Source organism: Gossypium hirsutum, chromosome A05 (genome assembly GCF_007990345.1).
Source record: "Gossypium hirsutum isolate 1008001.06 chromosome A05, Gossypium_hirsutum_v2.1, whole genome shotgun sequence".
Lineage (NCBI taxonomy): Eukaryota > Viridiplantae > Streptophyta > Magnoliopsida > Malvales > Malvaceae > Gossypium > Gossypium hirsutum.
The window spans coordinates 105,397,130-105,410,090 of NC_053428.1; the positions used below are offsets into that span (position 1 = coordinate 105,397,130).

A 12,961-nucleotide genomic window follows, 5' to 3' on the forward strand; every position below is an offset into this window, starting at 1 on the left:
TTATTGGTTATAGTTATAAATGGGTTTATATTAAGCTATTAAAATTTTATAATATGAAATTTCTTGTAATTCTGTGTTACTTGCTTTTGCTATTTTAGTATGTGAAGAATGAAAAGGATATTTACTATTTTTGGCTTTGGATTTTTCTTTCTTTGTGGACAACTTCCCTGAAATGCACCCCATTAGTTCTTGTATCTTGTGATTGAAGCAAAGCAAAGCAATTGGAGTTGTATTTTCTATACAAATAAAGACTCGTAATATTTGAAGGTCAATCTTTAAAAATTTCCAAACCATGAGCGACGCGGCTAGCAAGGATCCATCACTCCACGTAATATATTGATGAACCCTACATACTTGTAAACTAAGTCCAGTGTATTATTGTTACTGTAGGTCATCTTCCATCTCCTCTAGTTGCAGCGATCACAAGGACTGTTTCCACTTTTAGTTTTAAATGAAATATCTAATGTTTCGAAACAATCGTATCCCACGTTTATATTTGAATATGAATCATGACTTTTAGAGACCCTCTATCGCATATGCACCCTAATAATAACTTGACCTGGGTACAGACAGGGAGTGTATGTACTGAACCACATTCATTATAATGTGAAAGAATAAGAACAGAAAAGGTTATATCAGAGTCGTTGACATGTTCTCCAATGGAAGCAAGATGTTGATTTTATGGTCAAAATTGGCTCCGTCAAGTAATTAAACAAAGCTTCAGTCCACTTCCGATCTTAAAACCTATGCTGGAACACATCATCTTACCTCTCCTCTCAACTTTTGACATGATAACACATTGGCTGCTTTTATCCACAAATTGATCATTGTATTGCTTGAAGCTTTGCTGTAATTGTTTTATGCCTCCATATTTATATTGTATGTATATAAAAGTTGATACATGTCTTAAACTCTAAAACCATCCGGAATCAAAGCAAAAAATAGTAGAAATCCATCTTTAGATAAAATTTTGCATAGCTAGACTTGAGAACAAGATAGAATCAAGAAATGCACTGTCAAAATTTCCAATTCATTAGGATTTCAAAACCATGGGAACACTAAAAACAGTAGAAATTTAAACCTGATCTATTTTCTTGGATAAACAACGCCTTCCAAACATAAATAGTTATAAATAATAGCTCTACCGAATTGCCATCCCTTGCATAGCTTGTGAGCCTTCTTCCACAGCCTTGTTAGCTTGGATGGTGCTGATGAGGCTAGCAACATTACCCTGGTAAAGTAATTACACACAATGTTAAATCAAATGAAAGAACAAACTCTTTTCTCACAGGTTGAATACATTAACAACGTTAAATTCATTGGGCCTCAATTGGGTTAACTCCCTTACCCTCCATGTTGCTAGTTTCAACCGAAGAGAATGCCACTGATGCTGTCCAAAAATGCGCTCAGTACAGCGGCTGCATGTTAAACAAAGGGAGTTTTTAATTTACTTCTGAAGGGAATCTTCTAGATTAATTTATTGGGAAAAAAACCAATGAAAGAGAGAGAACTAACAGCTTACCTTACAATCACAACCTGGTTCATCTGATCCATTTTACAGTCGATTAACTTAGCAGTTATAGCCTTAACAATCCACAATTCCACCTCATCATCGTTGATCTGCAAAGAGAAATACATCAATGAACAACCTAAATCGTGCAGCAGATGTGGTAAACAGGCAGAGCTAAGCAAGTTCACCCTAAGAGTATCCTTGATGAGGGCATATGGAATTTGTCCAGATTCATAAGAGCCAAGATCAACCAATGACATCAACCTCATCTTTGTTATACAATCTTCGTGAACAAGACCTAAGCCATGGAGAGCAATAATATTGAAATATAATACTTTAGCTCATGTAATAGCCCACATCATAAATAAATGAAAACAAAGCATTACCATAGCTTTTCATTAAGGTAGAATTTGCAGCCTGAAATTCCAGGTAGGCATCTAATCGCTGAGTCAAAAAGATCTTCAGAAGCTGATAAACCAGTGCATATTTAGCATCCTTCTCCAATTGCCCTACAGCAGGCATATCTAATAGATCACACTGCCAAAAGAAAGGAACAAATTAACCCATGGGTAACAAGTAACAAACACTTAAAATACCTGAAATGCAGGGATTCCGAAAAAAGATTAAAAGCTAGAATGAAGGGAAAAAGTGGCAGTGTTTGAAGGAGCAAGAAAATGGCATGAATAAAATAAGCTTAAAATGCCAAAAAGAAATGTATATATAAATCAGCTAGGATGTGCAACATTAGTAAGATTAAGATACCCGAAACGTGTCAGGTGCCTTCACAAATTCTATGACAGCACGAACAGCTTCCTCCTTGGCTTCACCAATTACATATGAGTCCTCACCAGAGAAAGTTTCCAAATACTTGGTCAAGAATTTGAAAGAATCCTTTCCCGAGCTGAATTTGAAATATGTAAGAGTGCACCCAATATAAAAAAAGACTTATAATCAGACAAACGCAAGGGCATCTAGATTAATGCTTTGGGGTTCGTATATACCTTTTGTTTTCTTTCAGTACATTTGCAATGGTAAGAAAGAGGTTCCTTTGATCCTTGACCCCAATATTCCACTCCTTCAAGAAACTATCTATCTTCTTGAAAGATGGTACAATATGATCAATAACTTTCCCATTCAGTGCTAAATTTAAGGCTTGCATGTACACAAAGAACCGGCTATCTGGGCCTTCCAACAAATTGTAGAGATTGAACAAGCTGGAAAGAGAAAAATAAGAAACATGAGAGAGAAACATATTGAAAATTCTATAAGCTAGATGCATGGACCATCATTGAACATTACATCTTTAAACGCATTGCAGGCTTATCATTTGGTTGTTGACTGATTTTTGTAGATATGAGCTTTGCCATCTCAAGTTCATCATCTGGATTTTCGAGCTTTGAGGCTAGATTGCAGATAACAGTGAAGATACATTCGAGATCTGAAGAAATATAATAAAAGAAATTAGTTATTTGTTAAACTAGAACTTTAATGCAATTTTATGAATTATCAATCACAGCATTGCAGAAATCATACAACTAAGTCCACAGTATCCTCAGAGAATGTTAGTAGTATCAGCTCAATTCATTTTCAATTTTCCATTGCAACTCAAATGGAAAAATTCTAAAAGGTAAAACAAGGAAATCCTAAACAACATTCAATCTGTCTTATCTAAACTAATTACACAAAATTTATTCATAGGGACTAAAAGGCACCTTGAAGAACAAAATCTCATCTAAAAGATAAAACAAGGGAATTTTAAACAACATCACAATGTAAGCTAAAATGTAAACAACCTCCCCCCCTTCCCCAAGGGGCAGAAAAAAAAAAGTAATATCCTAATTGATTAAATGTGAAAAAATGACTCAAACTTTAAATCCCAATCACACATATGTTTCCATTGTAAACTAAAATCAAGCATTCCGCCTTCCAAAAAGTTCAATCTTTGATTTGTAAATTCTTCAAAATATTGTTTGTTTCTATATCCAAACACGTTTTTAGCAAAAGCGACAACAAATCAGTACCTACCAAAGTCCTTTGCCAATTAATTAGTTCGAAGATAAATTAAAATTCAAAAACTCCATGGCGTGGAATGAATAAGAAAAGTAGAAATATCTCAATTCATAAATCTCCCAAAACTATACAAATAATACCTTTATCAGACACCTTGGGAAAGACCAACTCAGCAGAAGTAAGCATTAAAGAAGCCAAATCCAACCATCTTCCCATCACCATACACTCTTGCGCTTCCATACAAAGACTCGTCACTTGCGGTTCCGCAACCTTTTTCACCATAATTAAACAAAAAAAATAATGAAAAACTGAAATTTCCGATTGCATATTAGAGTTTCGGAAAGATAAATTGAGCTCACCTCAGGACCGGCATCAGCCCAAGAGAGGTCGGCCGTGAATCGGACTACGGGGAGGACGGGATCTTCTTCGGAGGTGGGAACGAAGGTCGTCATTGTCGTTTTAAAGCTCCCTGCAAAACCCTAGCTTCGATTTGGTTGAAGCAGCCGAGCAGAGAGAGGAGGAAAAAAATAGTGGAAACCCTAGCTGTTTTAATAGATTTGTAGTTTTTTAACCTTCTATTATTGATGGGTATTACCGTCTATTAGCTCCTTTTTTACATTAATTGAATTAAATTTGATTTTTTATCCGACAATAACTCTATAATTTCATAATTTATATGAAAGACTAACAAAAGTATAATTATTTATTTTAACATTAGCTTTCTAATGTCACATCAAATATTAATTAGTTTTATAGGGTTATTCCTTGTATTTTTCGATTTTTTTTTTCTAATTAAACTCTATTTTTACTATTTCATCTCTGATTATTATAGTTTATTTTAATATTATTTGATCTATAAATTTAATCTATAATCACACTCTTTTTCTACTTAGAAAGAAAACACATTATACATTTAAATATTAATTTTTACAAATTTTAGTAAATTTTGTATTTATATTTTGAGGATTTTTATTTTAGATTTCGGGATTTAGTTTTATCTCCATCGTTTATACTATTCTTTTTTGTTGTTTTAGTAAAATTATCTTTATCTATAATTTTTTATCCTCTTCGGAAAGATTTTTCAAATAAAATATTTGTGTTATTCTCAACAATTTTTTTTAAATCATGTATTTTTAATTATTGTAATTAATAAAATTTACAAAATTTTTAAAACAACCTCTCAAACTAAGGTGAAAAGACCACATTACCTTAGTAGAAATAAAACACAAAATTAAAGTGCAATTTTCGAAGTTAGGCCATATTAGGCAAATTCATATTTTGTTATTTTCCAGCTCGTCCTCGTTCCACTGCCTTCGAGTCAAATTTTTCACCCTTTAAAAAGCTTATTAAATAAAAAAAACATCTAAAAAGCAATAAAAGTAATTAAAAAGTAATAAAAATAAATAAATATTCATTCTATAACAACTCATTGTAAATTCACCTAAAAAACTTAAAACTAGCTAAAAATTATTCAGAAACAAATGCAAACATGAGCAAATTAGGGCAAAAAATATGTAATAAATAGTCGCTCATCGTACTCCCACACTCACATTTTTACTTATCTCTAAGTAAAACACTAAAATACAATAAAAAAAACATAGAAATCCTAAGATACTTGCATAACTCATAGGCAATATTTCAAATGAGTGAAAAGAAAGCAACTTAACATTATCATGAATATAAGTTGTTGAATATGTCTAAAAAGAACTTCTATGCATGCGTGTGCCAAATATTTGTTTGCATACTCATTTATACATTTAAAAAATAACAAATAAAAACGAATTATTGTAAGTTCATTATCCATTGCTTCTCCTTTAAATTGGTTCCAATTATGCATTAATGTTACTAAGGTTTTTAGAAGCTTATAATGGGGCTTAGGCAACAATGGCTTAACCTAAACTCAAGTTACTTAATGATTGAAAATTGAGCATATTCTCTACTCCACTTTTTGAATGCCCCTTTTTTCACCACCACTCTGAGAATAAAAGCATTTACAAACAAAGCAAAAACAACAAAAGATATAACAATAAAGCTTAATATCACTTTTCTTTTCAATTTTTCAATTTTTCTCAAGTGCTTTTTAAATTCTTTTTCTTTCCAAAATTTTCTTCCGATTTTTTTCGTTTGTTTTTTTAGATTTTCCATAATGAAGAACACAAAAAGTTATATTCTCTCTCACCAATTCTTCTGCCGTGATCTATTTATCTAACCCTAGCATTCTTTTATTGAGTGGTCACTAATTCATTTTTTTTTGGGTCTCGCTTAGAATCTATTTCGATTCTTCATTTTAATCTAGTTGTTGAGAAAATTACAAAAAGTGTTTCCTTGTTCTGGGATCTTTTATCTTTGCTTTAAATAATTGGGTTTAGACATTACTTCGATGATATTTAATCATTTCAAAAATGCCAGCAACTTGCCCTTTTTTTCCTCTCTTTCTTTTTTCGATCAAAGAATCACATGAACCATTAAGTCTTACATGATACACTTTTGATCGAAAGAATGTAATCAATTCCAATAATTTCTTTGAATCAGATGAAAATACATTAATCAAATTATAAAGTATTGGGTTAAAAGCCCGAAAAGTACTTGTAATTGGACTCGATATAGGAGAGGCCCAAAAGCCCCTCGTGTTAAAAGGGGTGGACAGCAAACCCTAGAATACTAACTAGAGTTGCCACCACCTATACTTCTTGTTAGACTAGAAGCTCGTTTTTCTAATTGAAATAAACTTCTACAATTCAAAAAGGACTCTACCTTCTCTCCCTATAAATAGATGGCACAGTAGGGCTATTTACACATCTTTAATATATTATTACTCTACCCAAAAATAGAGAGAATTTATTCTCAACTATTGAATCTATTTTCCTGGAATAAAAAATTCTGTCAGTTTCTATTTGAAAAGAGATTTTTTGTTTTCACACTAAAGAAAAAAAGTTATTTCTAGTAATGTGTTTTGATTCAAACTGTTTGAACCCACACTCGAATCAGTTCGTGGTATGAAAATAGTAGAGAAGATTGTTTGGTTGAAAGCCGAGAATGACAAGGATCTGCCTATTCGAAAACACAGGTGTAAATTCGGTCTAAAGTTTATTACTATAAATATCACAAATCTGAGTTGGTTTTCAAATTTTTTATTTTTTGTTATGCAAGAAAATTGTTTTTGAACTAATTTTTTTCCAACACTCCCACTTAGGAATACTTGTACTTTGTGAAATTGATATGCATACCCTGATCACATAACTAGCTAATACTGGTGAGATTAGCCTTCAAGCCATCAACAAGAAAAACATTTTTCAATTTAGGTAAACTAGAAACATTCAAAACTCATTTGCCAAGAAATCTACCTTTTTTGCCATCTCGAAATGTTAAACAACCAATCTGGTTTTCACCAAAATTAGACAAGTAATTGACATTACCAGTCATGTAGCAAGAACATCCACTATAAAAGTACCAGACATGATTTACAATAATCTTCAAGGAATGGTAAGCAACAAGTAAACACTTTTGATCCTTCTTTCTCTAGGCAAGATTGTACTTCATCACTGTGTTGGAACTAGTGGGCACTAATTTTGGCACTATTTACTTCCATCTTAAGTCATAAAGCATCTGAGTCTGATGTGACCTAATGCTTTACAATAACGACATATAATTTTATGTTTGGTATACACCTTATTATCAACCTTGATCATAATTGAGCGGTTTAAGCTTTCTCCATTATTATCATTTGTTGCTTTGACAAAAATAGTAGGACCTTTAGCAACAGCTTTTCCTTTCCACTCAACATAACCTAATCTACCTTTTCTAGGGCTCCATCCTTTTGCAACTAGTATTTCGTTAAGTTTTCCACAACTTGCATTATATTTCTTGAGCATTTTCTTAGTGAACTCAAGTTCATTTTGAGTTTTCCCCATATTTTTTATTTCAATAGCCAATTAAAACTCTTTTTACTTCCACTTACCTAATTAGCATTTGATTTTCTTCCTTTAATTCACTTTCTCAACCACTAATCTAGAACAAGCATTACAAACCATTTCCCACTCGTTAAACGGTCTTGTAAGTATTTAAATACTCCGCATCAGATACTCTTTCAAAATTAACCATGTTCACTATGAATGTAAAAGCAACGTAGTTACTTAGGTGTTCCTCATCAGTTTTTGAACAACTAGTGGAGTCTTTATCACTCCAAGTGACACACAAGGAATTATTCTTTAGGGTGTTTGCATACGCTTCCTAAATATGCCCATAGCTATGACATTTATGACATTGAATCCCCTTCTTCTTGTTAGTGGCAGCTTCCTCATTGGTGACAACTTTTTGGATCTTCCTTGTCTAACGTTGTTGAACTTTTTAAACATTTGACTTCTTTTAGATTGATTTTTTGAAAGCTTCTATTGTAGTGTTGAAATTAGTGGGCATTGTTCCAATTGCTTATAAAGTAATGCTCTTTTCCTCTTTGCTCATATTTCTCTTTGTTTCATCCATATTGATTTCGAAGGTTTGTAGAGGCTCAACCAACTCATCAATAAGCATGGTATCAAAGTCTTTATCTTCCTTGATGACTGTGACATTGATGTTAAATTGTTCAAGAAAAGATTGAAGAACCTTCTTAACCAAATTTAAAATCGAATGCTCACTTTCAAGGGCAAAAAACTAATGGGATAAATCATAGAGTTTGGCATAGAACTTGCCACTTAACTTATTATTTTGCATCCTTAAGGTTTTAAACTTTTTTGTAAGCATCTGCAGCTTAGATTGCTTCCTAGTATTCATACCTTTATATATTGTCTCAAAATTGCATAGAGAGCTTTAAAGTTAGTATTGGAAAACTTCTCATCCTCAATGGTCTAAATCAATTTTGACTTTGTGGAGTTAATCAACTTTAGTGAAAGATTGGTCCCATCCATAAGAACTGATCTCCAAACTTTCTTATCATATGGCTTGATAAAAGTCATCATTCTTACCTTTTAGTAGGCATAATTAGCACCATCGAGTGTAGGCACTTGTGTTCCTAATGAACCTTCTATGGCAAGCAAATATCAACACAAAAAAAAAGTCACTAGATGTGTTTAGTAGGAGGCTTTGATACCAATTGAAACTTCAATTTTGCTATTTGTAAGTAAAACAAAAGTAGTGACAGTGACCAGTGTCAACTATTTTAGGCATTGAGTATGAACAAGGTAGAAAAATAATGAACACGCGATACATTTACATAGTTCAGTTTACCTACGTCTACAAGGCCTTACCTAGTGAGATAATCCACTATCTTAACACACCTATAACAATATATTACAACCTCTAACACCCACCATATTAAACTTCTCACTTTGTGCCTAAGATATAAAAAAATCTTCTCTAAGTTTCCCCTTTGAAAACTTAAGATATTAACCAAGTAAGACACTTGTTTTTTTTTTCACTTAATGCAGTTAAAAGAAACATTTCTTAATGAACAAGAATAAGTGCTCTTAGTTCAATATATTACCTATACAAGTCTGTTTAATTGATAAGAAACCAAGACTTGCTAACATACTACATAAATTTTAAAATCAATCTTCCCATGAAACAAGCAAGATAAGAAGCATAAAGAATATATTCAATCAACTCAGGATAAGTATTGAATCCTTAGGATATACTTCCAAGTTTCACTCATTTCGATCTGATCTACCGAACTTGGAAAGTTGATTACTTCGATCCAAATCCAAATCAGTCTCCAATATATGTTGCTAAACATAGTTTGGATATTAAAGATGAACTAACTGTCGTCCAAATTATTAGTTAGAAACCTAATAATTTTGTTGCAAAAATTTGTCAACTTAAAATGACAATTTTTTGGGTAAACAATGCTAAACACATGTTGAAAGAACTATTTTTCTCCTAAAAAATCACCTTACCATATTTTTCTCCTCTCAAATGTCTAAAAAACTTATTTAATAAAAATAAATTGTTGAAAGAACTATTTTTCAAAAAGAAAAAAGCAAATGCAAAAGTTATATGTTAGAAATGATATTCTGTTAAAATAAAAATAAAAATGGGCTTAGGCCCAAAGGAGAGTCCAAAACCCGATTTGAGAAGTATAAAAGAAGCTAGCGTTTCTTCAACGTCCAAATAACAAAGTTGTGTGTCTCAGAAAATCAGGAGGTAAAAAGTTTCAACAAAAGAAAAATTGCTTTCCAATCTTGGTTCTTCCTTGGAAAAAAATCATTAACAACGTCCGACTAAAGAAATTATGCTTTATATAATGGTTTGCCTTACTGTTTTGCAGTAACTGAAGAAGATGCAGATATTCGTCAAAACCCTAACAGGGAAGACTATTACTCTCGAGGTTGAAAGCAGCGATACCATCGACAATGTCAAGGCCAAGATTCAGGTTTTTCTTTTCTTATCCATCGTGTTAAACATAACTATTCTTCAATTTCGATTGTTTCCATGTATTTTTTTTACTTCATTTTCCTCTTGCGAAACTGCAAACTTAATTTTACAGGAGTTTAATATGAACTTTGTGAATGATTCCTTTATTGTATGATTTTCTTCTTTTTTTTTCCTCTTACGGAACTGCAAACTTAGTATTAGAGAAGATTGACGTTTAATCCTGCTTCTTTTATGTGTACTTAGCAATTTCTGCGAAAGTTGCTTACAAATAATTTAGGGATGACAATGTATAGTAAAAAAACACTGGATCTGACACTATGCGATCCATTTTTTGTGGATTCAGATATTGGATCTACTATTTGCAGTGGATTTGAAGCAAAATTCGGATATGGACCATTGAATTTGCTTTGATTTTGGCTCAATTAGTGCCCTGATATCCTACTTCTTTAGCATAATCTACTGTATTTATGTGGATAATGTATTCGAATATTTTAACCTGATATTTATTTACTTTTTTAGCTATATTTAGCAACTTAGGAATTACGACCGATATTTTTTCTGAATTTAGGTGCAGATACAGATGTCAGCAAAAAAAAAACCAGAATTTGGTTTTGAATAAATTTAATGGATATGAAATCAGATACTTAAAAATTACAAAATATTTGATCGGTTGACATTTGTAGAAGTTATTATTTAAGAAGTATTCTATTGATGATAAAGCAAATTCCATATTGTTTTTGCTTCCGAGTTGATTAATTTTAGATTTACTTAATCGCCACTTCATTAATGATTGGATCAAATTTGTTTATTCAACTAAAATAGTTCAAGTAGACGACATGCAATTTTGCAATTCCGTTAGAAGGTGTGAGTGCTAAAATAAACTTAAACCATACTCAACTCTTTTGTACTCTGCTAGCACTATTGGTTATGCATACTTGTAAAGCTTCCTATTCCATTGATTAAGAAAAAAGACTACTTCCATTATTACCTTTCTTTTATATCTGCTATTTTATTTTCAATCTATTTGTATCCTCCCACGAGGATATTGTTTGAACATAATGCTTTCTTCATGGTTACTGTGCTGACAATGAATTACATTTTCCAGGATAAAGAAGGCATCCCTCCTGATCAGCAGAGGTTGATTTTTGCTGGTAAGCAACTGGAAGATGGCCGAACCCTAGCTGATTATAACATCCAAAAGGAGTCCACTCTTCACCTAGTTTTAAGGCTTAGGGGTGGAACCATGATCAAGGTGAAGACTCTCACCGGGAAAGAAATTGAAATTGACATTGAACCAACTGATACCATTGATCGTATCAAGGAACGGGTTGAAGAGAAAGAAGGAATTCCTCCAGTTCAGCAAAGGTACCAATTTTGTTCTTCTGCGTTGTATTGAATGCATCTCTCGAGTTTACTTGATCATTGACAATCTTCTGCTTAATATTGTGATTTGAAATTCTTGTTTATCTTTCATTGGCTAATGTAATTTCTTGGGGCTGCTACTTGACCATATTTCTCCAAAGGTGTAGAAAAGACTCAATTCACCACTTTTTTTTTGCATACAGGATACAAAATTTGATGATTTTACACTTCCATGTAACACTGAATCTTAAGAATGTTATGTTATCAGATGCCTTTAGGTATATTCTTTAATTATTTTGTGCCAAATCTATCAGGAAGGTATTTCCAAGTTTGTACTCCGTAGATAACTGGAGTGCTCTCGTTCTTGACTTGTCAATTTAAAGCATATTTTGACTGCTTGCTACAGGCTTATATACGCCGGGAAGCAACTTGCAGATGACAAGACAGCGCGGGACTACAATATTGAGGGTGGCTCTGTGCTGCATCTTGTGCTTGCACTGCGGGGTGGCTGTCTGTAGATGGTGCAATACGAAAAAAATACCTGGACAGAAACTTTTGCAATTTCAATTATTGCATAAATCTAATGAGTTCGCATTTGATTTGTTGAGAAATGCATGGAACATATATGAATTGATGATTTCGTCAAGGGACAGATGTTGTGTTGTATTACTTGATTGTATAAATCAGCCTTCTTTGGATGGCCTCGCAAACTCATGAGGGTATGTCAAAAAGTCGGAAAAAAAGGTCTAATGGGCTTTAATTAGTAAGGTACCGTATGATTTCGCACAATCTGATACGTTAGTATAGCGACTAATTGGTATCTTATTGAGGGGGTCTAAGTCCGATTCTCCAAATGGAAAATTACTAAATTATCTCTTGTTGGGAGGGTTGTTTTGACTAAGCCGGCTGCGGCTCCTAGTCCCCTTTTTATTATGCAGATGGCTCAGCTTCCCTTTGATGTTTGTGATCACACTGACAAGATTTGTAGAGCTTGTATTTGGGGTTCTTACGACGAGAGGGGAATTCACTTGGTCAGCTGGGAGACATTGCATTTACCTAAATAAGCTGAGTTCAGGCCTAGGTATTATGGGTTCTACAGGCTAAACATCTTCGAAGAGATTCTTTCTTTGATGTGCCTAAAGGCCTAGATAGATCACATGTTTGGAAAATAATTCTTGCAGGGCGCCAAGTTCTTTCTAATGGGCTTTGATAGAGTGTGGGTAAAGGAGTCGAGGTATCAGTTGGCTCGATAATCGGATCTCTGAAGGTCCATTAATCAATAAGTTTATTCAACCTCCGCAGCATGATTCTATAAATAGCTTGGTTCAGGATTCATAAATGGGTCAGATAGAATTTTTCAAGCTCTTGCTGGATAGTTGCTGAATGAGGTCATTGGTCAAATTGGACTGAGTCCGAGTCTGCTCAGCGCCAATGTTCGAAGACACATTGATTTGGGGTGAATCTGCCAACGACATCTTTTCAACTCGATCTACCTACGCTATGCTAATCAGGAGTAACTGGGTTGTAAATCCCATTGTTTGTGCTATACGGAATATTCCTTGTTAAGTAAAAGTGCAATTGTTCTTGTGGTTAGCTTGGAAAGAGAATCTTGAGTGATGTTAACAGGCGTGCAAGAAATTTAGCCAAAAAACGAGAGTTGTTTAGTTTGTGGTCATATGTGAGAGGTACTTCATATTTTAAGAGAGATCCCTG

General features: G+C 33.2%; 2 protein-coding genes across 3 annotated transcripts; one reads left to right on the forward strand and one right to left on the reverse strand.

Annotated features, from left to right (window-relative positions):
* Positions 1 to 942: 942 nt before the first annotated feature.
* LOC107937165 (eukaryotic translation initiation factor 3 subunit M) lies at positions 943 to 4,162 on the reverse strand. Its single transcript, XM_016870000.2, has 10 exons — positions 3,880 to 4,162; positions 3,661 to 3,790; positions 2,810 to 2,948; positions 2,512 to 2,724; positions 2,273 to 2,411; positions 1,897 to 2,047; positions 1,699 to 1,808; positions 1,523 to 1,620; positions 1,349 to 1,418; positions 943 to 1,231 (listed from the first exon to the last, which is right to left on the reverse strand). The coding sequence occupies exons 1-10, from the start codon at positions 3,970 to 3,972 to the stop codon at positions 1,142 to 1,144; spliced, it is 1,233 nt and encodes a 410-aa protein (XP_016725489.1). The 5' UTR covers positions 3,973 to 4,162; the 3' UTR covers positions 943 to 1,141.
* Positions 4,163 to 9,569: 5,407 nt separating this feature from the next.
* LOC107937166 (ubiquitin-NEDD8-like protein RUB2) lies at positions 9,570 to 11,958 on the forward strand. 2 transcript variants are annotated; one of them, XM_016870001.2, is made up of 5 exons: positions 9,570 to 9,655; positions 9,780 to 9,884; positions 10,992 to 11,251; positions 11,452 to 11,526; positions 11,655 to 11,958. In XM_016870001.2, exons 2-5 carry the CDS (start codon positions 9,792 to 9,794, stop codon positions 11,764 to 11,766), a joined length of 540 nt encoding a protein of 179 aa, XP_016725490.1. In that variant the 5' UTR covers positions 9,570 to 9,655; positions 9,780 to 9,791; the 3' UTR covers positions 11,767 to 11,958. The 2 variants fall into 2 exon arrangements, with proteins under 2 accessions (XP_016725490.1, XP_016725491.1); XM_016870002.2 differs by lacking the exon at positions 11,452 to 11,526.
* Positions 11,959 to 12,961: the final 1,003 nt, after the last annotated feature.